Raw genomic sequence first — 21711 nt, forward strand, 5'->3', positions numbered from 1 at the left:
GAAATATGAACTATCCTACTTTTGTTTCTTTTAGCATACTGATAATTTTAAAAATATTGTCATCTTTTGGTTTGTTTCTTTCAGCTTGTTTTGATTCCATTTGTTTGCCTTTATCCTTCATCAAAGAGATTTTCCTCAGATATCAGTTGATCCTCAGCCTACTGTTCATAATTTAAGTTTATTTGGCACTAAATGAATAGAACTAGACAGGAAAGAAAATGAAGGACTTGAACAATGCTATATATGATTTGGACCTAACAGACATGTACAGAACACTCACCCAACAGCAGCAGAATACTGAATACATTCTTCTCAAGCACACAGAGAACACCCATATATCACATGTTGGGCACCAAACACGTCTTAAGGAATTTAAGAAAACTGAATCATACCAAAAATCTTTCCCAGTCACAATGAAAGGAAATTAGAAGTCAAGCAGTAGGAAAAATGGAAAATTCACAGACGTGTAGAAATTAAACAGCACACTCTTGGGTCAAAGGAGAAATCACATGGGAAGTTAGAACATATCTTGAGGCAAATAAAAACTAAAAAGTTGACTAGTAGTTCTGAGGGCTTGAGAAAAGCCTCCCGAGTACAGGATGATGTCTCTATTTTATGTCTTTTCAGCTGAGTTGATAAGATTTCCCAGAGAAGAATCTTCCATTCTTTTTTTTAAGGAAAGAGAGATGAAGTCTCAGTCTTCAGTATTTAAAAGTCACTTAGTTTACAGGATGATATCTCTCAGTTCAAAATCTCCTGATTCACTATCCAGAGAAGAGAGCTCAACTCTTCCACCTGCATGGGGAAGGGGACAAGATGGGGGAATGTGAGGGGATATCTAACTGTTTCTCAAATAGATCTTTTGCAATAATTCTTCCGTATCAGTTCCACCTCCTAGAGCTAGCTGGTGCCACCTTTGAAGGTTTAGTTAGATATACTGGTCTGCTTCTTTCCTCAAGATGATTTATTTTGCCAAGGGAATATCATCATTGAGTTCACATATCTTAATATTTTGTCCCATTTTGCCATCCAGAATTATACAGCAAGATAGGAAAAAGTAGTATCCTAACAAAAGTTTTAGATGGAGAAAATATTTTGAAATCGTGTATAGCTATGTTCTCTCTCCCTCAGCCTTTCTTAGTTAATTTAAATTCATTTTTTAGTATTCAAGTGAATGCCTCCCCATATTCTTGTCTCTCTTTTAACCTTCTTCCAAGAGTGTGTTTATGATTAGAAGAATTTATGAGATATTTTACCACTAGCTTCTTTGCTAAAAATACACAAATACATATTTATGATAAATAAAATTGCTTTTGTATGTTGGTTTCTGGAAATGGTTCTAACATTTTATTGTTAACTTCGACAAATGTGTTGTATATGTTTTGTTTTCTGTTTGTTAACAGGAAACATCTGTTAGCTTAGAGCTTTCCTTTGAAGAGATACTTCCCAATACTTTGGGCTCAAATCACAACTAATTCTTTATTTCAGAAAAAAGTAAAGTAAGACCCCAAAGGTCATTCTTTGTATCTATTTTCATCATTTTGTACCTCTAGACTGAGTTTTTCTTTTATGAGTGCAGTTTACTTGCTAAAAAATAGAAAGGATGGTATTAAGGGTTGTGTTCACTTTTTAAAGTTAGTTCTTAGAATTATGTATTTTGAAATTCATCTGAATGTAAATGGGCACAGCATTAAAACAGTTTTTCAAAACATGAAAACCAAAACCTGAAGTCACTGGATAAAAAGGCATTCTTTCTAGAAAGTCATAATTATGGTATAGCAGTAGCAGTTCAGAACAGATTATTCTGGTCTTTCTTTTCTGTTAGTTGCAGTACCACTTCGGAGAAAACAAATTTTCATCTTGTTGAACTCCATCTAGGTGAGAGTTGGACCTATACAGTTGTGAACATGTTCATCAAAAAATGGACAGCTATTTAAAAATAAGGGCAGAAGCAGAGGGTGAATATAAGAAAAGATGAAAAGAATATTTTCCTATAAACATTAAGGGAAAATGGTTTAGCATTAACAGGTTTTTACAAATTAATACTCTGCTTTCAAGAGGTCAGTGTGTGTGTGTTAGTCTCTGTCATGTCCGACTCTGTGTGACCCCATGGATTGGGGCCTGCCAGCTGCCTCTGTCCATGGGATTCTCCAGGCAAGAATACTGGAGTGGGTTGCCATTGCCTTCTCCAGGGGATCTTCCCAGCCCAGGGATCAAACCCAGGTCTCCTGCACTGCAGGCAGATTCTTTACTGTCTGAGCTACCAGAGTTATCGCTGGATCCATTTAAAAACATCCTGCTTTCAATACAAGTATATATACTGACCCCTTCTCTTTGAAATCGGAAACCTAACTCCCAAGGCCCTGTGGAAGGACTCTTCCAGCTTCTCTCCTCCCCTCTTTGCACTCTGTTTATAGTTCCACTCAGTTAACTACATAGTATAAACCTGGGGCATCCTGAGTGAAAAAACTCACAAAAAAACTCTTTGCTTTTCATTGGCAGTAAAGTCAACCAGTACAGAGATGTTCCTACACAACCAGTTTTACTTCAGTACATATTATTGAATATCTTTTGTTTTTCTTTATTGTTTGATAATCATTCTGTTATTCTCTGCAGAAGTCTAAGCTAACATAGGAGACAAGGGACTGCAGTTGAACCTACTATTTACAGTTGACCCTTGAACAATGTCGTGATTAGGGATGCCTACCCTCTGCACAGCGAAAACCCACATATCACTTAAAAAACCCGCCCACTCTATCTGTGATATCCACTATCAGATCTGCAGATTCAGCCAGCCTCAGATAATGTAGTGCTATAGGATTTACTGTTGAAAACACCCGAGTCATCAGTACAGTTCAAACCTGTGTTGTTCAAGGGTTAACTGTATGTAACTTTATTTTAAATATTCTTATGTAATCCTCACAGTCAAGGGATGTTACTTTGTATAGAGTAATGTTATTCCTGTATCTTGGTGCAGAATCTGAAGAATGATTTTCCCAGAATCTCCTCACTGAGTGGCAGATCCAGGATATAAACTTAATTTGTCGGATGCCAAAGCCTGAAGTTTTTTGTTAAACACAAAGGAACCAGGACTTGCCTTCCCCTGTCCAAACCCTCTTTCAAGACTGCAAAGGTCTTTTGTACTGGGACATAAACAATAACTCAGATCTTATGTGGGTTTGAGTGTATATGTTAGATCTTGTTAAACATTGAGTTTCTTGGCTTTCATAATGTGAGGGGGATATTGGAGTGACTTGGTATCATGTATCACTGTATAGAAATGTAACATTTCTGTATATGAATAAGGTCATATATATTATTATAATCATTTTTTAGAAAACCACCTGAAGATAAACTTGTAAAAATTCAACATTTCATCTTGTCTTTGTATTGGAAATTGGGAATCATGCAGACAATCTCTTAAAGTCACTAAGTTGAGAACAAACTTACTTAGACTCTTTGCCCAATAACATAGAAGTAGTCAGGAAACCCTCCTTGAATGGCTTGGAAAGAGCTTCATTGTAAAGGGTCAAGAAGTCTAACCTTAGATTTCCACTCTTTCAGTTAACCATCCCACCCCTGTGAGGCCAGTTCAGCCACCTTCCCTCTGCCCTCTGCTCCCATACTTAGCAGATTTCAGAAGACAGCTGAGTGACAACACCTGCCACCATTACTTAGATAGTCTTTAAGTGCCATACGCATTGTGAAACTGCTTATTTGTAAAATCTGAAGCCCCAGTGGAATAAAATGGTCTAATCCCTTACTGAAATGCCTTGAATGCAAGTGAAATATGAAAGAGCTTAATGTTAAACAATACTGTGTTTATTGCTATATGAACCTTACAAAAATTATAAAGTGGCTTTCTGTGTTTATTTTGCAGTAACAAATAATGAATATTAGTGAAGAGGAAATATTAAAAGCAGTATATTTAACTCAAAAAAAGTGTATATTTAACTCTGGTATAGAAATTTTACCTTCCAACTTTTTAGACATACATCATAAGGAAAATTTACTTGGGAGAAATATCTCTTTAACGTTAGAGGAAAATGAGAATGGGAAGTGGAATTATATGGATCATTCACTTGAATATAAACTAAAATTTAATTGCTTTTAAAGAAGCAAAAGCTAGATCAGTTTTATTTTAGAAGAAGGACCAGCTTGTATAGAATATTGAGTTCTAGATTAAATAACTATTAAAGTTTAATTTGAATGACAGAATCAGAGAAACCTCAGACCATTATTTAAAAAAATTTTTTTGATTCCTTTTGTAGGGCATATTTAAAGTGAAATCTTAAGAAAATTCTCACTTCTGTCTTCCTAAAATGTAACCTATACCAGAATAGTTTTGTTGCATAAGTTTGCAGTTCTATTTAAACACTTAAGCAGCTATTAATTTCATGTTTTAGTTCATCTCTGTTCTGTGTATTTTTAACAGTGAAATTAAATATATCCTTTCTGATTTGTTTGGTTTTAAATTAGGCTCACCCGGGGCTATCTTCCAGAGGCTGTGAGATGGCCCTTAGTGCATTTCGGCATCAGCTTTTATTGAACTCGGTGCATGTTCTTGCCTTTGTCATCTTGGAAGGACATTAGACTAGTTGTGCCAACTTGGATCCATTTCTGAGGTTTACCACAGGAAGCAAAATACTGAAATTATCAGAAACCATTCTTCTTCAGTTTTTTTTTTTTTAAATACCACTGAAATGTGACTCCGAAGTAAAAATAGAATTTCTCGAGTCCAGTAGTTTATGACTTATATGCCCTGTATGTATTCCAAGCATCTCTTGCCCAGACTCAGCAAGCAGACAGAAGGATGACTATGTAAAAGGGAAGAGCGTGTCCTTAACCCACGGCTAGAAATAGCATAAGTGTGTTTCTGTGCCATCTTGCTCTACCTGTGACTCAGGTTCTGGAATCAGCTCTTCTCTAAATGATTGCTGGCATCACACCTAGGTGAGCCCTTAGTGGAGCTTTCCCATTAAAAGACACGAATGCTGGGATCTGAAGTATATTGAATACTTTTATTGATCAACTTGGAAAGAACCTGCTAATACAGAAATGTCATATATAGTTGACCAGTTGATTATTGACTCTGTTCTAATAATATATGAGGTTTATTTTCTACTGTTTTTCCTAGAGTCATAATGAAGTGGCTTAAAAAGATAAATAAGAACAAAGTTTACGTTCTAGGGTAGGCCTGCTTCGGTCCAATTATCCCTCATTGTTGCAAATTCATTCTTTGTGTTCAAAAGTTTAACTTTCCATATTCCAGACGATTCATAGAGATTAGCCACAGTTTATTTAAGCAAACAAAGAAGACACACACAGAGCAATAGTTTAAAATTTTTTTTTCGGAAAGAATTCACTTGCTTACTTTTCTTAAAAACATCTTTCCCATTTCATTGAGGCAGATTTGGAAGTCAAACCAGAAACTTCAGGCTCTACTACGATGGAAAGCACTTTGTTGGGGAGAAGCGCTTTGAGTCCATCCACGATCTGGTGACTGATGGATTGATTACTCTCTATATTGAAACCAAGGCAGCAGAATACATTGCCAAGATGACGATAAACCCAATTTATGAGCACATAGGATACACAACCTTAAACAGAGAGCCAGCATACCAAAAACATATGCCAGTCCTGAAAGAAACACTTGATGAGAAAGATTCTACAGGCCAGGATGGGGTGTCAGAGAAAAGGGTAAGCTACCATGAAACCACACTTTATCTTCTTCTGTTTGGGGTCCTTATAAGAAAACCATTATTGCCAGAAGAGATTGACTTCTCCGTGGTGCTTTGGAAAGGGTGTGCCTTTCCCTTAATGTCTCTGTGATGCTGAGTTTTGCGTATATCTGATTCTTACTCAGTTAAAATATGTCAGGTATGTTTTTGTATTCCTGATTATTTCTTATTTTATCAGTTTTAAAAATTTGTTGGAAAAAATGGCCAACAAATTTTATAGTAAAAAAAGTTTGAGTCTTAATCAGAAGCATAACTTGTGCTAGCTATATTACATAAAAAAATTAAGGGGGTTACATTATCTATCAGTTTGTTTTCTTTAAAAGTAATTTACTTTATAAGTAGTTCTCTTCTTTAGAAAATTGACAGATAACATGTATTTTTAAATACACATGGTTAAATTCAGTTTTTCAATAACTGTTACACTATTTTGAGAATCAGTCTTGAGTAACAGAATTTACCTCTGGACTTAGAAAGTAAATCAGGAGGATATACTTTTCTATCATTATGAAAGACAGTTTAAGGTTTTCATTTGTCTTAATTGTAATATATTTAAGGTTAACATCAGAACTTTTAATTCCTTGGCATTAAAATAATTTTACCTTGAAAATTGTCCCTAGTCTCCCTTTAATCCCCCAAGAAAAATAATGAGAATTTCCTCATATTTAATACTGTGTGGGATTTAGTTGGGAAAGTTTTATGTTTTCTGATTGTAATTGTTTTAATGAATTCTTATATTTTTGAGTATCTTAACTTGCCATATTAAATAAATGTAGTATTATATAGTGATTTGAGCTTGATTCTGTCACCAAATAGATTTGTGTGTAAATTCTATCATTTTACCAGTTGCATGAACTTCAGCAGGTTACTTAAATTCTCTGTGCTTTGATGTTCTTTATTTGTAACATTGTAATAATATTCAGCTTTGGAGGATTGACTGAGATAGTATGTATAAAATAATCAGACACTTTGTGTTGTGACACAAAGTAAGCACTCAATGTGAGTTTGATGGGAATGTTACTATGACAGTCATACTACCTCAAGGCAGGATTCTAAAATATTGAATGCTTTCCATTATCTTGGAGTATTTAGGTACAGAATGGAAATTTCAAATGTGCATTGTCCAACCTAAATCTTAATTTCTGGCAGATCTTAGAGTGGTATTTTGTGGCTACAGAGAAACCAACATTTTAAATTATAGACTGTAGCAAATGGTTTTCATATACTTAAATTTGTTAGGAACTACAAATCTTTTTTGGAAGTAACTAGAATTTAGAATCCTAAGTGCATGCTGTATTTAATATTGTTCTTTGCACTCTAGTTCCCATTTTCTCATTTTTATTTTTCATTCATGGCATTTTTTAGTAATGCTTACATTTAAATATCTAGCACTGATATTATATGTTATGAAGATGTGTCTAGAATATTCTAAGTTAACATCTGTAAAATATTTTTTTAAATGTCTGTAAGTCTTTCAAATTGGTTCAGCCTACTGGTAAACTTTGCTGATGTGTTCTGTATACATTTTTCTACATTAAGGGACTCAAGTTAAAGACACTTAGTTATTTAACATTAACATAGGACTAATCATTTAACCTCATAGTGCCTTGGTTGTCCCTCCTATACAGTGAAAATATTATTCACAGAGGCAAGAGACTGAGGTAGCTAGTGCCTGAAAGAAGCTTTTAGTTCTAAGAGCCATGGTGCCCTCTATATTCTGGCAACATTACCTGTACCATTACCTGGATTTTTGTGCTGAAGGCCAGTGGCATAGAGTGAAATAGCTCACCCTGGGAAGTGTTTCTCTTCAGCAAACCTTGATTAAGAATTATCTCTTAAAAACTACGCTTTGTTTTAAGCTGCATGCATCTTAAATCTAGTTGGCTTAAAATCTACTCACTCAAAACTAGATTTATTTTATTTACAGGTGTCATCCAACAGGGCAGGGATGATGACCTGTTCAACAGCTTGAAACATTGATTCCCTGTCACAGTGGATGACATTTGTAAGTAAAGACAATCATGTTTAAATGGTTTAAAATACCTACTGACACAAGTGCACTTTGATAAGTATTTTATTGGGTCCTGAATGGCTAAATCCCCTCTTATCCATCACTCCTTTTTCTCAGAGGTGGAAAATGTTGGCTTTGCAGGAGCTAGTATGCTATTGTGGAAAGGATATGAGCACTGGAATTAAGAGCTAGGTTCTACTACAGGCATTGTCACTGAGGTAAGCTTTTCCACCTCTCTTGAGACTGTGTTCCCCCCTTTAAATAAGAGGGCTCTGGACTAGATGACATCCAGGGTCTGGTTTATATCGTCTGTGGTCCTTCTGGAGGTACAGGCTTTGTATGAGAACAGAACACAAGAAAGAGCACTTACGTGAAGCCTAGAAAGGAGAAATCTGTTTTCAGTGTATCTACTAACTGTATGGCCTTGACAAATCCCTAACCTGCTGAACTTCATTTTTTCAATATATAAGACAAGGGTTTTTGCACAAAACAGTAGTTTACAGGATTTTAATAAATACTGCAAAAAGGGTTCTGTGCTCAAATAGGTTTGATAAAAATTAAGTTTTTTGAAAAATAAACTTAATCATTTCTTTTCTGTAGACTGCACAGCTTTGCTAATCCCTAATGTGCATTGTGACTCTCAAGAATTCTCCCAAACTCATCTGAATTACCTCATGTTTCATGAAACCCACTTTGGGAAGTTTTGAGCCAGATGATCTCTTAAGGTCTTTCTTTGTTTTAGAATTGAAGGATGAGAATTCTACATGTATGTTTTTCAGTCCTTAAGGTATGTAAGTTGAGTGTCTGAGCTTTTGTGGAAGGTTGACAGGATGGGTTTTTTTTTTTAAGATTTATTATTGTTTATTATTTTGGCTGTGATGAGCCTTCACTGCCGCACACAGGGTTTCTCCAGCTGCAGCGAGCAGGGGCTATTCTGTGCTGTGCAGCAAGCAGGGGCTACTCTGTGCCGTGCAGTGCGCACTCCTCATCGTGTTGGCTTCTCTTACTGCAGAGCACAGGCTCTAGGCACGTGGGCTTCAGTCGTTGCAGCGCACAGGCTCGGTTGCTCTGTGGCCTGTAAGATCTTCCTGGGCCAGGGATTGAACCAGTGTCCTCTGCATTGCCAGGCAGATTCTTAACCACTAGACCAACAGGGAGAGAAGGCAGTGGCACCCCACTCCAGTACTCTTGCCTGGAAAATCCCATGGATGGAGGAGCCTGGTAGGCTGCAGTCCATGCTAAGGGTTGGACATGACTGAGTGACTTCCCTTTCACTTTTCACTTTCATGCATTGGAGAAGGAAATGGCAACCCACTCCAGTGTTCTTGCCTGGAGAATCCCAAGGACGGGGGGAGCCTGGTGGGCTGCCATCTATGGGGTCGCACAGAGTCGGACACGACTGAAGTGACTTAGCAGACCAACAGGGAAGCCCTGGTAGGACGGCTTTATGGCCATAACATTTTTTTTTCCCCTAAAAGGTTGTTTGTTTATTTATTTATTAATTATTTATTGTAATTGGAGGCTAATTACTTCACAGTATTGTGGTGGTGGCTTGCGCCATACATGGACATGGATCAGCCACGGGTGTACGTGTGCATGTATCCCCGGTCCCAAAGCCCCTTCCCTGCACCCTCCCCACCCCACCGCTCTGGGTTGTCCCGTGCACCGGCTTTGAGTGCCCTGTTTCATGCATCGAACTTGGACTGGTCATCTGTTTCACATATGGTAGTATGCATGTTTCAGTGCTGTTCTCTCAAATCTTCCCAACCTCACCTTCCCCCACAGAGAACAGTTTCTTTTCCAAATAGTGCACTTGCTTCAACAGGTCCTGGACCTGTGGCAGAACACAGTGGTTTTATGATTATTCTGCACTTACTAGTAATGTAGCTTTACATTCTCCAAAACCATGCTTTGGAAAATGTCTCCTCAGCAAAAGAGACACAGATGTATAGAACAGGCTTTTGGACTCTGAGGGAGAGGGAGAGGGTGGGATGATTTGGGAGAATGGCATTGAAACATGTATAATACCATATATGAAACGAATCGCCAGTCCAGGTTTGATGCAGGATACTGGATGCTTGGTGCTGGTGCACTGGGACGACCCAGAGGGACGGTACAGGGAAGGAGGTGGGAGGGGGGTTCAGGATGGGGAACACGTGTGTACCTGTGGTGGATTCATGTTGATGTATGGCAAAACCAATACAATATTGTAAAGTAATTAGCCTCCAATTAAAATAAATAAATTTATATTTTAAAAAATGTCTCCTGTAACTGTTAATAATACATGTTGTCAAATAAAATACATAATTTGCATTTCAAAAACCATACTGTCAGTCAGAACTCTTGACTCTATCCAGAACTGCTTTCCTTTTGGATTTAGTCCCCTAAGCTCAAAACCTGTCTCATAGATAAGGATAGCCTGTGATGGCAAGAGGGGGCAAAATCAGCTTGTTGGTTTTATGGAAGTTCACCAAGCTAAATAACCTGTGTGTGTCTGTGTGTATATACATGTTTCCTTTCCCTAGAATTTTGGGATGAGTGCAATTCTTGGTATGTTTATATATGTATAAACATATATGTAAAATATGGTATATATGGTATATATATAATTTAAGGAATTTCCTGTACATTTAAAATTTTTTTTCAAAGACTTCTTTTGGGATCCCCAGACTGCATATGTATTACAGAGCTTTGTTGAAATGAAAGCCCTACCAAAAGTGGTATAACTGCTGGAATTCTTTGGTTAGCTTCATAAAGTGACAGGAGTCTTTATCCCCTGGGAAAGCGGAAAGAGCATGGACTGTCTGGTTTGCTAATTGTCTTAGTCTCCCACAGAGCCACTCTGCCCAGTGTTTTACTTTGCTTAAAAACACACAGAGCACATTTTCTGTTTCTTATCATCTCAATGTAGAAATCATAAGAAACCCAAACGTAAACTTAATCATGATAAAAGTAACGATACCAGAGAAGTGGGCAGCATGAAACAGTCTGAAGAAAACCGTCTGGTTACTGGATTTGGGGTTTTCTCGGTCTTGGGGCCTCCTCTTCTTCCTTGCTCCTCCCCACGCCGTGCTCCTCTTATTCTCCTTTACTCTGCCTTTATCCTCGTCCATCCCTCTTGCCCCTCGTCAGGTCTCCCATGTGGTTGGTTCAAGGTTGGGATCAGTTGTTCAGGGAGAACGGGCCCTTAGAGAACTGCCACATGGGCCCAGCGTCACTTATTTGTATTAAAAAAATCAATTGAGTAATTTATGAGGAGACTACAGCTTCCATACGGAACTTCTCATAGTGGGTTTGTCCTCTTCTCAATGACCTTCTTAAATCAAGTACAGTTTTTAAAAACAAAGAGCCTGCGTGATCAGTGTGTGTGCTAAGTCACTCAGTCGTGTCTGACTCTTGGCAACCCTGTGGACTGTAGCCCGCCAGTCTCCTCTGTCCATGGGATTCTCCAGGTGAAATACTGGAGTGGGTTACCATTTCCTCCATCTTCCCAACCCAGGGATCAAACCTGCTTCTCTTGCATGTGCAGGCAGATTCTTTACCGCTAGTGCCACTTGGAAGCGGACGTAGTCAGTATATATATATATATATACACACACACACACATACACACACACACAAGTCTGTGTGTTCTTAGCAAGCCCTTAACCTCCCTAGATCTCAGTCTGCTGCAGTCTTTAAAAAAAAAGGTCTCTGGATTCCATTGCACTGGTGGTTATGAGTATTAATGGGATTTTGTAAAGTGGCCTTCCTTGTACGTGACATGTTATTGCCCTCTAGGCTCAGAATGATCAGCAACCAGATGCTGATCCAGGGTCTCAGGACTGTTCCCCCACCTTCACTAGAAACAGCATGTGTAGGATACTCCAAGATCTGTCTTTTCAGTGCTTCATTGGCCCTCTGAGTTCACAAGAAGACATCCAAAGGCTCCTACTTGCTTCATCACAGAGTGAAGTCTCTTAATAAGACTGTCATTTTAGTTGTAATGCTTTTCAGGTCATGTGTTTTTAGGGAAATATGGGCAACAAAGGAATTGTTGGTATGTAGTAGTGATTGCAAAATGCTGTAACTTGTTGAAGTTAAATTCTATCACTGTGGACTCTTCACTTTCTAATCTGTAATAAGGACTAATTTGTAACAGTGACAGAGGGTTTGTATGTGCAGGGAGGAAGATCTTCTCTGCCCTGCTAGGGTCTTGAACCTGAGCCAGGAGCACTGAGCCAGCCCTCTTCTGATCACCAGCTGTCTCCCTTGCCATTCCTCTCTCACCTGGGCTAGGTCCCAAGGCAGGTATTAGTCACAGTCAAGTTGATGGGAAAGTAGGGTGTCCCCTGCTCTCAGAAGCTTTAGAGTGTCTCTGTACAGCAGGGAAGGCCATTCCTCATTCCACAGATATACCATCTGATATATGATATATATAAAAAATATATATACTTCTAGACAATTCTAGAAAAATTGTCTTTGTGACATGAAGTAGTTTGTGAAGGGTGGCGCATGGAGACACATCTTTAGGGTTATGCTCAAAGCAGCCGACATGGCAGAGTGCGTCTCCCCAAACTCACAGTACCAGTCATGTGTCAGGACAAGCTAGGCCCCACCAGAAGATCTCATGCTTGAAGTGATTGATGAAAATTCACATGTGACCCAGGAAATTGTTTGTGTGAATCTCATCTGTCCTTCTGTAATATCACCCACAGAAAGGATTAGTAATTGAAAGCCATTAGGGAAAACCAGATGGAAAGAGGAAGATGGAAGATAAACATCAGTTCCTCAGCTCCAAAGAACCAGGCCAACGGAAGACCAAATTGTAATTTTCCAAGCCAGCTGCAGTTTTGGAAGATTTCTATGTATGGGCCAATTAAGTAAATAAAATAACTCTTAAATCACTGGTTTGAGGGTTTCAAAAGGAAGCTACTAGAAATTCTTTCACAATTGCTATTTTAGAGCCTTTAGAATTTTGGTGAGGAAATAATCATTGGTGGCAAGAGCCCCATTCATTAGCTGCATGGAACAGAAATCAACTCTGCTGACCTCAGGACGGTCACAGCATTTGAGGCCCCAAGCAAGTAGAGGCTGTCATGCGATACTCTGGCCTTCCCACATTGTCTAACTAACTTTGTAGACCCATTCTAAAAGAGTCAGCTCACCAGTTTTAGTAAATACTTATATCAGACCTTATGTTCAATGATTTGGATCTGTAATTTTCATCTTCTGTTTTTTGCCCCATATTTTCCCCTTCTATTTGAAGTCATCCTCTCTCCTCCTCCTTCCCTGGTGGCTCAGATGATAAAAGCGTCTGCTTGCAATGCGGGAGACACGGGTTCAATCCCTGGGTCGGGAAGATCCCCTGGAGAAGGAAATGGCAACCCACTCCAGTTCTCTTGCTTGGAAAATTCTATGGATGGAGGAGTCTCGTAGGCTACAGTCCATGGGGTCGCAAAGAGTCAGACACGACTGAGCGACTTCACATTCACTTTTGCTTTCTCTCCCCCTAATATTTAGACCTCTTGGAGACTGATAAGTCATAGCTATGACTTGAGCCTTTTTGTGAGTTATGAAAACTTAACGTTTTTTATATGGTCTCCTAAGTTAGTCCTTAACTCTTCTTCGTTTCCTTAAAGTTACCTTTGTTGCTTAGTCGTTTCCACCTCTGCGACCCCATGGACCGACTGTATCATGCCAGGCTTCCCTGTCCTTCATTCTCCTGGAGTTTGCTCAAACTCATCTCCATTGAATCAGTGATGCCATCCAACCATCTCATCCTCTGTCATCCCCTTCTTCTCCAGTCTTTCCCAGCATCAGGGTCATTTGCAGTGAGTCGGCTCTTTGCATCAGGTGGCTAAAGTGTTGGAGCTTCAGCTTCAGCATCAGTCTTTCCAGTGAATATTCAGGGTTGATTTACTTTAGGATTGACTGGTTTGATCTCCGTGTAGTCCATGGGACTTAAGAATCTTCTCCAGCACCACAGTTCAAAAGCATCAATTCGTTGGTACTCAGCCTTCTTTATGGTCCAGCTCCCACATCCATACATGACTACTGGAAAATCATAGCTTTGACTAGACAGAACTTTGTTGGCAAAGTGTCTCTGCTTTTTAATATACTGTCTAGGTTTGTCATAGCTTCCAAGGAGCCAAGTGTCTTTTAATTTCATGGCTGCAGTTACTATCTGCAGTGATTTTGGAGCCCTCAAAAATAAAGTCTTACACTGTTTCCATGTTTCCCCATCTATTTGCCTGAAATAGGACTGGATGTCACGATCTTAGTTTTCTGAATGTTGAGTTTTAAGTCAGCTTTTTGACTCTTCTCTTCCACTTTCATCAAGAGGCTCTTTAGTTGCTCTTCGCTTTCTATCATTAGATTGGTGCCATCTGCATATCTGAGGTTTTGATATATTTAGCTTGAGATTTATCTAGCTGTAACTTCAACAAGTTATCATAACTGGTCAGAAATGCTCAAACCTGAGTTTTGTATTGCAGCTATTAAGATTCTTTCAATAGGAAACTGTAGATGTCTCTAATGGCCACTGCTTGCACCCTTGTCTGTATGTCTCTTTTAAAATTTTTGTGCTGCTACATTATTTTAACTGTGGTTTGGTCAATAACTTGAATGAATCAACCCTGTTATCTTCTATTCCCTTAGCTTCTAGAACCATCCAGTGAAAATCCACTAATGCTATAGACTTGCTGGTGACTTATTTTATATTATTTAATTTTTTATCTCATACAACTCAAACATTTTCCTTGATGATTTCTAAGTTTCTGTACTTATTTACCAGCAATGTTTGATGAAAGGTCACCTTTGCTATAGAATTTCTCCCCAAAAGCAGAAGCTTTTATACAAGCTGCAGGTTGTTTAGCACCTTCTTAAGAGATTTACGACTCCCTTCTTTTTGCCACTCCACAGGGAGGGACCCCCTAAGTGTGGATATATTGATAGTTTGCATTGTAACCTTAGAATGACTTTGGGCTGTTGTACAAGTTCATAGTAAGGAAACAATTGATGCCCTAGCTCTTGAGAAAGTTCTCTTTTTTATGTAATGGGGAAAACTCTACAAATGAACCCATACCTCCTGACAGGCTCATTTCCCAAGAATTCTTTATAAGTGAATTTTATTGAGTATCTTTTACATACTGTAAAATATATTCAGTTACATGTACCATTTGGTGACCTTTGACAAACGTATGCACCTGTGTAAAGCACCACCTGCAATCTATAGAACATATCGTTGCTCCAGAAAGTTCCCAAGTGTCCCTTTGTAGAAAATCCCACCCCTCACCTCCTGCCTAAGGCCACTACAGATTAGATTTCCATCAGGACAAGAAATTTGTTTAATGGTTGATATGACAGGTGACGTCCTATTTAATGTTTAGTTGTCTACATTTATAGCACTTCGGACCCCCACCTTTTTCTTTTTATTTATTTTTAAACTTGTCATCTTATTATTTTTAAATGCCTATCTTCCTGGTCTCTGTTAGATATAAAATTTTCAGGTCATGTATTTTTAGGAAAATACAAGCAACAAAAGAATTGTTAATATGTAATAGTGATTGCAAGATACTATAACTTGTTGAAGTTGAATCCTATCACTATGGACTCTTACTTATTAATCCATAACAAGGAGTTTAATAATTTTGGGTGCATAGTGAGAGAGGGTTCTTAGATGCAGGGAGGAAGAATCTGCTGGCATCTTGGACCTGAGCCAGAAGCACTGAGCCAGCCCTCCTTTAATCGCTGGCTGTCCCCCTTGCCATTCCTCTCTGACCTGGGCTAGGGCCCATGACAGGTGTTAGTCACACTCAAGTTGATGGGAAAAGGTGTCCCCTGCTCTCTGACTGTGAACTGTACTACATGGTCTGAGGTATAATAATGAGAAAAACTACCATTTCTGCTTCCTCCTCCCAGTCTACTCCAAGGAAAAAAAGGCATTCTTTGTGGCACTGATACGATTCCAGAATTCACTATGGAACACCACTAAAGCATTTTTTCCAGCTTTGTAGAGACTGCTAAAGCACTTAGATTTTTCTCTCTGCAATACTTGAAAGCATGCAGTTGTAACGCATTCAAGAGTCCTGTAGACCAGAGTTCTCTGCCCAGTCCCAGGTGAAGAATGACATTCTCTTGTGTAACAAGCTTCCATGGGGAAGACTATATAGGTCACATAAAACTCCTGGAGAAATGGTTATAACTTTTCTCCCATCTCCTTCAGAAAAGACTATTGGAATGGGAGTGAATGAGAAAAGTGAAAAACAGTAAGAATATAAAAATCCTACTATATCGTGCTATTGACAGGTTAACATAACCAATAATATTCTGCTGTTTGCCCTCAGACAGCAGCCAAACTGAATGCTTTATGTATGAGTGTTGTTTGTATATGTGAATGTGTGTGTGTGTGTGTGTGTGTGTGTGTGTGAGAGAGAGAGAAAGAGAGGGCCAAATGTGTATCATTTACAGTTACCAGTTCTAAATTAATAAAGCTTTTAAGAGGAAAGGATTTCCATTAAATTCCATCTGCAGGATACACAAGAAGGACTTTTCTGGAACTGTTACTTAAACCAGAAATTTATTACAGTGTTGTGGACATAACATTCAAATTTACCATTTATTTCAGTGTGAATAGTAAATTTCCTTTGTTTCCTTTTAGATAAAGCACCCCTGCCCCCCTGCCAGTGCCTCTGCATAATGATTATGACTGATGATTGCCTAATTAATTTGCCTAATTAATGATTATGACTGATGCTTTAGTTTGGAAGCAGTGTTCATAGTTACTGCAAAGGGGCTTTTTTTTAATTTTTTTTTTTTAACCAATAGCTATTTTTATTTTTAGTTTTAGTTTTTTATTTTTTTAATTTTAAAATCTTTAATTCTTACATGCGTTCCCAAACATGAACCCCCCTCCCACCTCCCTCCCCATAACATCTCTCTGGGTCATCCCCATGCACCAGCCCCAAGCATGTTGTATCCTGCGTCAGACATAGACTGGCGATTCAATTCTTACATGATAGTATACATGTTAGAATGCCATTCTCCCAAATCATCCCACCCTCTCCCTCTCCCTCTGAGTCCAAAAGTCCGTTATACACATCTGTGTCTTTTTTCCTGTCTCGCATACAGGGTCGTCATTGCCATCTTCCTAAATTCCATATATATGTGTTAGTATACTGTATTGGTGTTTTTCTTTCTGGCTTACTTCACTCTGTATAATCGGCTCCAGTATCATCCATCTCATCAGAACTGATTCAAATGAATTCTTTTTAATGGCTGAGTAATACTCCATTGTGTATATGTACCACAGCTTTCTTATCCATTCATCTGCTGATGGACATCTAAGTTGTTTCCATGTCCCGGCTATTATAAACAGTGCTGCGATGAACACTGGGGTACATGTGTCTCTTTAAATTCTGGTTTCCTCTGTGTGTATGCCCAGCAGTGGGATTGCTGGGTCATAAGGTAGTTCTATTTGCAATTTTTTAAGGAATCTCCACACTGTTCTCCAAAGTGGCTGTACTAGTTTGCATTCCCACCAACAGTGTAGGAGGGTTCCCTTTTCTCCACACCCTCTCCAGCATTTATTGCTTGCAGATTTTTGGATCACAGACATTCTGACTGGTGTGAAGTGGTACCTCATTGTGGTTTTGATTTGCATTTCTCTAATAATGAGTGATGTTGAGCATCTTTTCATGTGTTTGTTAGCCATCCGTATGTCTTCTTTGGAGAAATGTCTGTTTAGTTCTTTGGCCCATTTTTTGATTGGGTCGTTTATTTTTCTGGAATTGAGCTGCAGAAGTTGCTTGTATATTTTTGAGATTAGTTGTTTGTCAGTTGCTTCATTTGCTATTATTTTCTCCCATTCAGAAGGCTGTCTTTTCACCTTGCTTATATTTTCCTTTGTTGTGCAGAAGCTTTTAAGTTTAATTAGATCCCATTTGTTTATTTTTGCTTTTATTTCCAGAATTCTGGGAGGTGGATCATAGAGGATCCTGCTGTGATTTATGTCGGAGAGTGTTTTGCCTATGTTCTCCTCTAGGAGTTTTATAGTTTCTGGTCTTACATTTAGATCTTTAATCCATTTTGAGTTTATTTTTGTGTGTGGTGTTAGAAAGTGATCTAGTTTCATTCTTTTACAAGTGGTTGACCAGTTTTCCCAGCACCACTTGTTAAAGAGATTGTCTTTACTCCATTGTATATTCTTGCCTCCTTTGTCAAAGATAAGGTGTCCATATGTGTGTGGATTTATCTCTGGGCTTTCTATTTTGTTCCATTGATCTATATGTCTGTCTTTGTGCCAGTACCATACTGTCTTGATGACTGTGGCTTTGTAGTAGAGCCTGAAGTCAGGCAAGTTGATTCCTCCAGTTCCATTCTTCTTTCTCAAGATTGCTTTGGCAATTCGAGGTTTTTTGTATTTCCATACAAATCTTGAAATTATTTGTTCTAGTTCTGTGAAAAATATGGCTGGTAGCTTGATAGGGATTGCATTGAATTTGTAAATTGCTTTGGGTAGTATACTCATTTTCACTATATTGATTCTTCCGATCCATGAACATGGTATATTTCTCCATCTATTAGTGTCCTCTTTGATTTCTTTCATCAGTGTTTTATAGTTTTCTATATATAGGTCTTTAGTTTCTTTAGGTAGATATATTCCTAAGTATTTTATTCTTTTCGTTGCAATGGTGAATGGAATTGTTTCCTTAATTTCTTTTTCTACTTTCTCATTATTCGTGTATAGGAATGCAAGGGATTTCTGTGTGTTGATTTTATATCCTGCAACTTTACTATAGTCATTGATGAGCTCTAGTAATTTTCTGGTGGAGTCTTTAGGGTTTTCCATGTAGAGGATCATGTCATCTGCAAACAGTGAGAGTTTTACTTCTTCTTTTCCAATTTGGATTCCTTTTATTTCTTTTTCTGCTCTGATTGCTGTGGCCAAAACTTCCAGAACTATGTTGAATAGTAGCGGTGAAAGTGGACACCCTTGTCTTGTTCCTGACTTTAGGGGAAATGCTTTCAATTTTTCACCATTGAGGATAATGTTTGCTGTGGGTTTGTCATATATGGCTTTTATTATGGTGAGGTATCATTGCGGTTGTCAGGACTGATGTGCATCCGGTTGACCTCTCTCACTTGCACAGTGGTGGCGTAATTGGAGCAGGCACTCTCCACAGACACGGAGAAGCCCCGCCTGCCTTCGGTGGTGGCCGGCATGGAGATGTGTGTGACAGAGTAGGGCAGCTGGTCCTGGACGGATTCCGTGGACAGCCTCTCAAACATGGGTGCCAGCACCACCTCGTTGTGGCACTTCCCACAGTAGAGGGTGGCGTGCTGCACCAGGGCGCATGCGTCCCCATCCTCGATGATCACCTTGCAGCTCATGCAGGCGAAGCACTCTGGGTGGTACTTGTACTCCCTGGCCACCATGACGGGCCCCGTCATCAGCAGAGAGCATCCGTGGCAGAACTCCCCAAACTTCCCCCAGTAGTCCTTGTGGCAGTACAGCTTCCCATCTTTCTCATAGTACCAGTTGGTGAGGGAATCCTGGCATTCAGAACACCGGAAGCAGGAGGTATGCCAGGCTTCGCTGACGGTCCTGTACAACCGCTGGTTGGGAGCAACGTGGTCTCCACAACCCTGACACCTCCAGGCATCTTCACCCGCCTGCGCCGCCATGGTCCTGGAGGCGCGGAAATGAGGAGGAAGAGACCGCTGCCACACCACCTCCGCGAAGCTCCCGCTGCCGCCTCCTTTTTAATTTTAGATTTTCATTTACTTTTCATTTTTTTAGCTACCCAATTTTTATTCTTTTTGTAGTTTTTAAATTAATTTTTATTGAAGTATAGTTGCTTTACAGTGTCTTGATAGTTTTTGCTGTACATCAAAGTGAATCAGTTAGACGTGTACATGAATCCACTCTTTTTAGGATGTCCTTCCCATTTAGGTCACCACAGAGCTATACAGTAGGCTCTCCTTAGTTATCAATTTTATTTAGTTGATAATTAAACTGTGGTGTGGAGTTGCTCAGTCGTGTCCGACTCTTTGCGACCCCATGGACTGTAGCCTACCAGGCTCCCCTGTTCATGGGATTTTCCGGGCAATAGTACTGGAGTGGATTGCCATTTCCTTCTCCAGCGGATCTTCCCGACCCAGGGATCGAACCCAGGTCTCCTGCATTGTAGACAGACACTTTACCGTACGTCAATCCTAATCTCCCAATTCATCCCACCCCCCACCCCCCGCACTTGGTAAGCATAAGTTTGTTTTCTACATCTGTGACTCTGTTTTGCTTTGCAAATAAGTTCATCTGTACCATTCTTCTAGATTTCACATATAAGCAATATTATTCGATTCTTATTTTCTCTTTATGATTTCCTATTTTTTTTAATTCGTAGTGATACTGGGCTGTAAACAAGGGGTTTTCACTTTGGGTTTCATACAAGAATATTCTAAACTTTTAAGCTAATTTAATTTTTTTCACTCTAGGACAGAATGCGTAAATAGTAATGGATTCTTAAGATTTGACTTAGTGTTAACTCATAAAAGAAATTCTGTAGCCCTGTAAACTAATGTTTGGTCATAACTTTGAAGTAGTCCACAGCATCTAGTTCAAATGCCCTGTTTATGCTATTCACTTTCTCCCTTAATTCCTTAATTTTTGAGATTTGTTTTCCATAAAGATCCACCTTTACTTATCAGATAGAAGGACTTCAGAAGGAGCTTTGATTATCACGTATTACCTTCTGTTTATCCAGCCCCGCCTACACACACTCCCAAAACTGTTTTTTGGGTTTTTTTAATTGAGCATCTGCTTGGAGTGGGAGATCAGGATCGTCATCTTATGACTTTGATGATGTCACTTTAAGCATGTCATCAACTTCTCTGAGCCTCAGTTGTAAAATGAAGGACTCAGCTTCAGAGACGACATTCAAGTCCCTCTAGGTATCACTCATAAATTTTTTTGGTTAACCCTGAAGAGGTTTCTCAGACTTAAGATTCTGTGCTTCTAAGAACTTATTATTTAAGAGGTAGAACAGACTAAAAGCATGCAGATTTTATAAAATCTATTTTTACTTTGGCATATAGTCATTGTACAACGTTGTATTAATTTCAGGTGTACAGTAGTTCTGTCATACGTGGAGTGAGTAGCCATTCCCTTCTCCAGGGGATCTTCCCAATCCAAGGATCAAACCAGGTTTCCTGCACTGCAGGTGGATTCTTTACCATCTGAGCTATCAGGGAAGCCCCACACATAGATTTATTCTTTTTAGATTGTTTTCCCATGTAACTTATTACATCATATTCAGTAGAGTTCCCTGTGCTATATAGTAGGTCCTTATTGGTTTTTTTATATATAGTAGTGTGCATATGTTAACTCCAGTCTCCTAATTTATCCCTTTCTTGCTTCTTTGGTAACCATAAGTTTGTCTCCTAAGTCTGTTTTGTAAATCAGTTCATTTGTATCATTTTTTAGATTCCACATATAAGTGATATCATATGATATTTGTCTTTCTATGTTTGGCTTCACTTTAAATGATAATCTCTAGGTCCACCCTGCAAATGGTGTTAGTTCATTCTTTTTATGGCTAGGTAATATTCCATCGTATATATGTACCACATTTTCTTTATCCATTTACCTGTTGATGGACATTTAGGTTGCTTCTATGATTTGGCTGTTGTATACGGTGCTGTAAGAACATTGAGGCACCTGTGTCTTTTTGAAGTGTGTTTTTTCTGGATATGCCCAGGAGTGGGATTGCTGGATCATCTAGCAGTTCTATTTTTAGTTTGAGGAGCCTTTATACTGTTCTCCATAGTGGCTGTACCAGTTTACAGTCCCACCAGTAGTGTAAAAAGGTTCCCTTTTCTTCACACTCTCTCCAGCATTTCTTTGTAGATTTTTTTTTTTTTTTGGATGATGGTCATTCTGCACTAAGTGAGGTGATACTTTATTGTAGTTTTGATTTGTCT

At 38.9% G+C, this 21711-nt stretch overlaps 1 protein-coding gene across 7 annotated transcripts in view; it reads left to right on the forward strand.

Annotated features, from left to right (window-relative positions):
• Positions 1-21711, forward strand: part of CHN1 (chimerin 1) — a 215530-nt gene that overhangs the window by 118177 nt on the left and 75642 nt on the right. For 6 of the 7 annotated variants that reach the window (XM_069577165.1, XM_069577166.1, XM_069577169.1 and 3 more), the window contains one exon: positions 5412-5700. In XM_069577165.1, the coding sequence (XP_069433266.1) occupies positions 5412-5700 (289 nt within the window). Of the gene's footprint in view, positions 1-5411; positions 5701-7664; positions 7744-21711 lie in introns of those variants that run through there. The other variant, XM_069577173.1, reaches the window with a different exon arrangement.

This window comes from Ovis canadensis, chromosome 2 (genome assembly GCF_042477335.2).
Source record: "Ovis canadensis isolate MfBH-ARS-UI-01 breed Bighorn chromosome 2, ARS-UI_OviCan_v2, whole genome shotgun sequence".
NCBI lineage: Eukaryota > Metazoa > Chordata > Mammalia > Artiodactyla > Bovidae > Ovis > Ovis canadensis.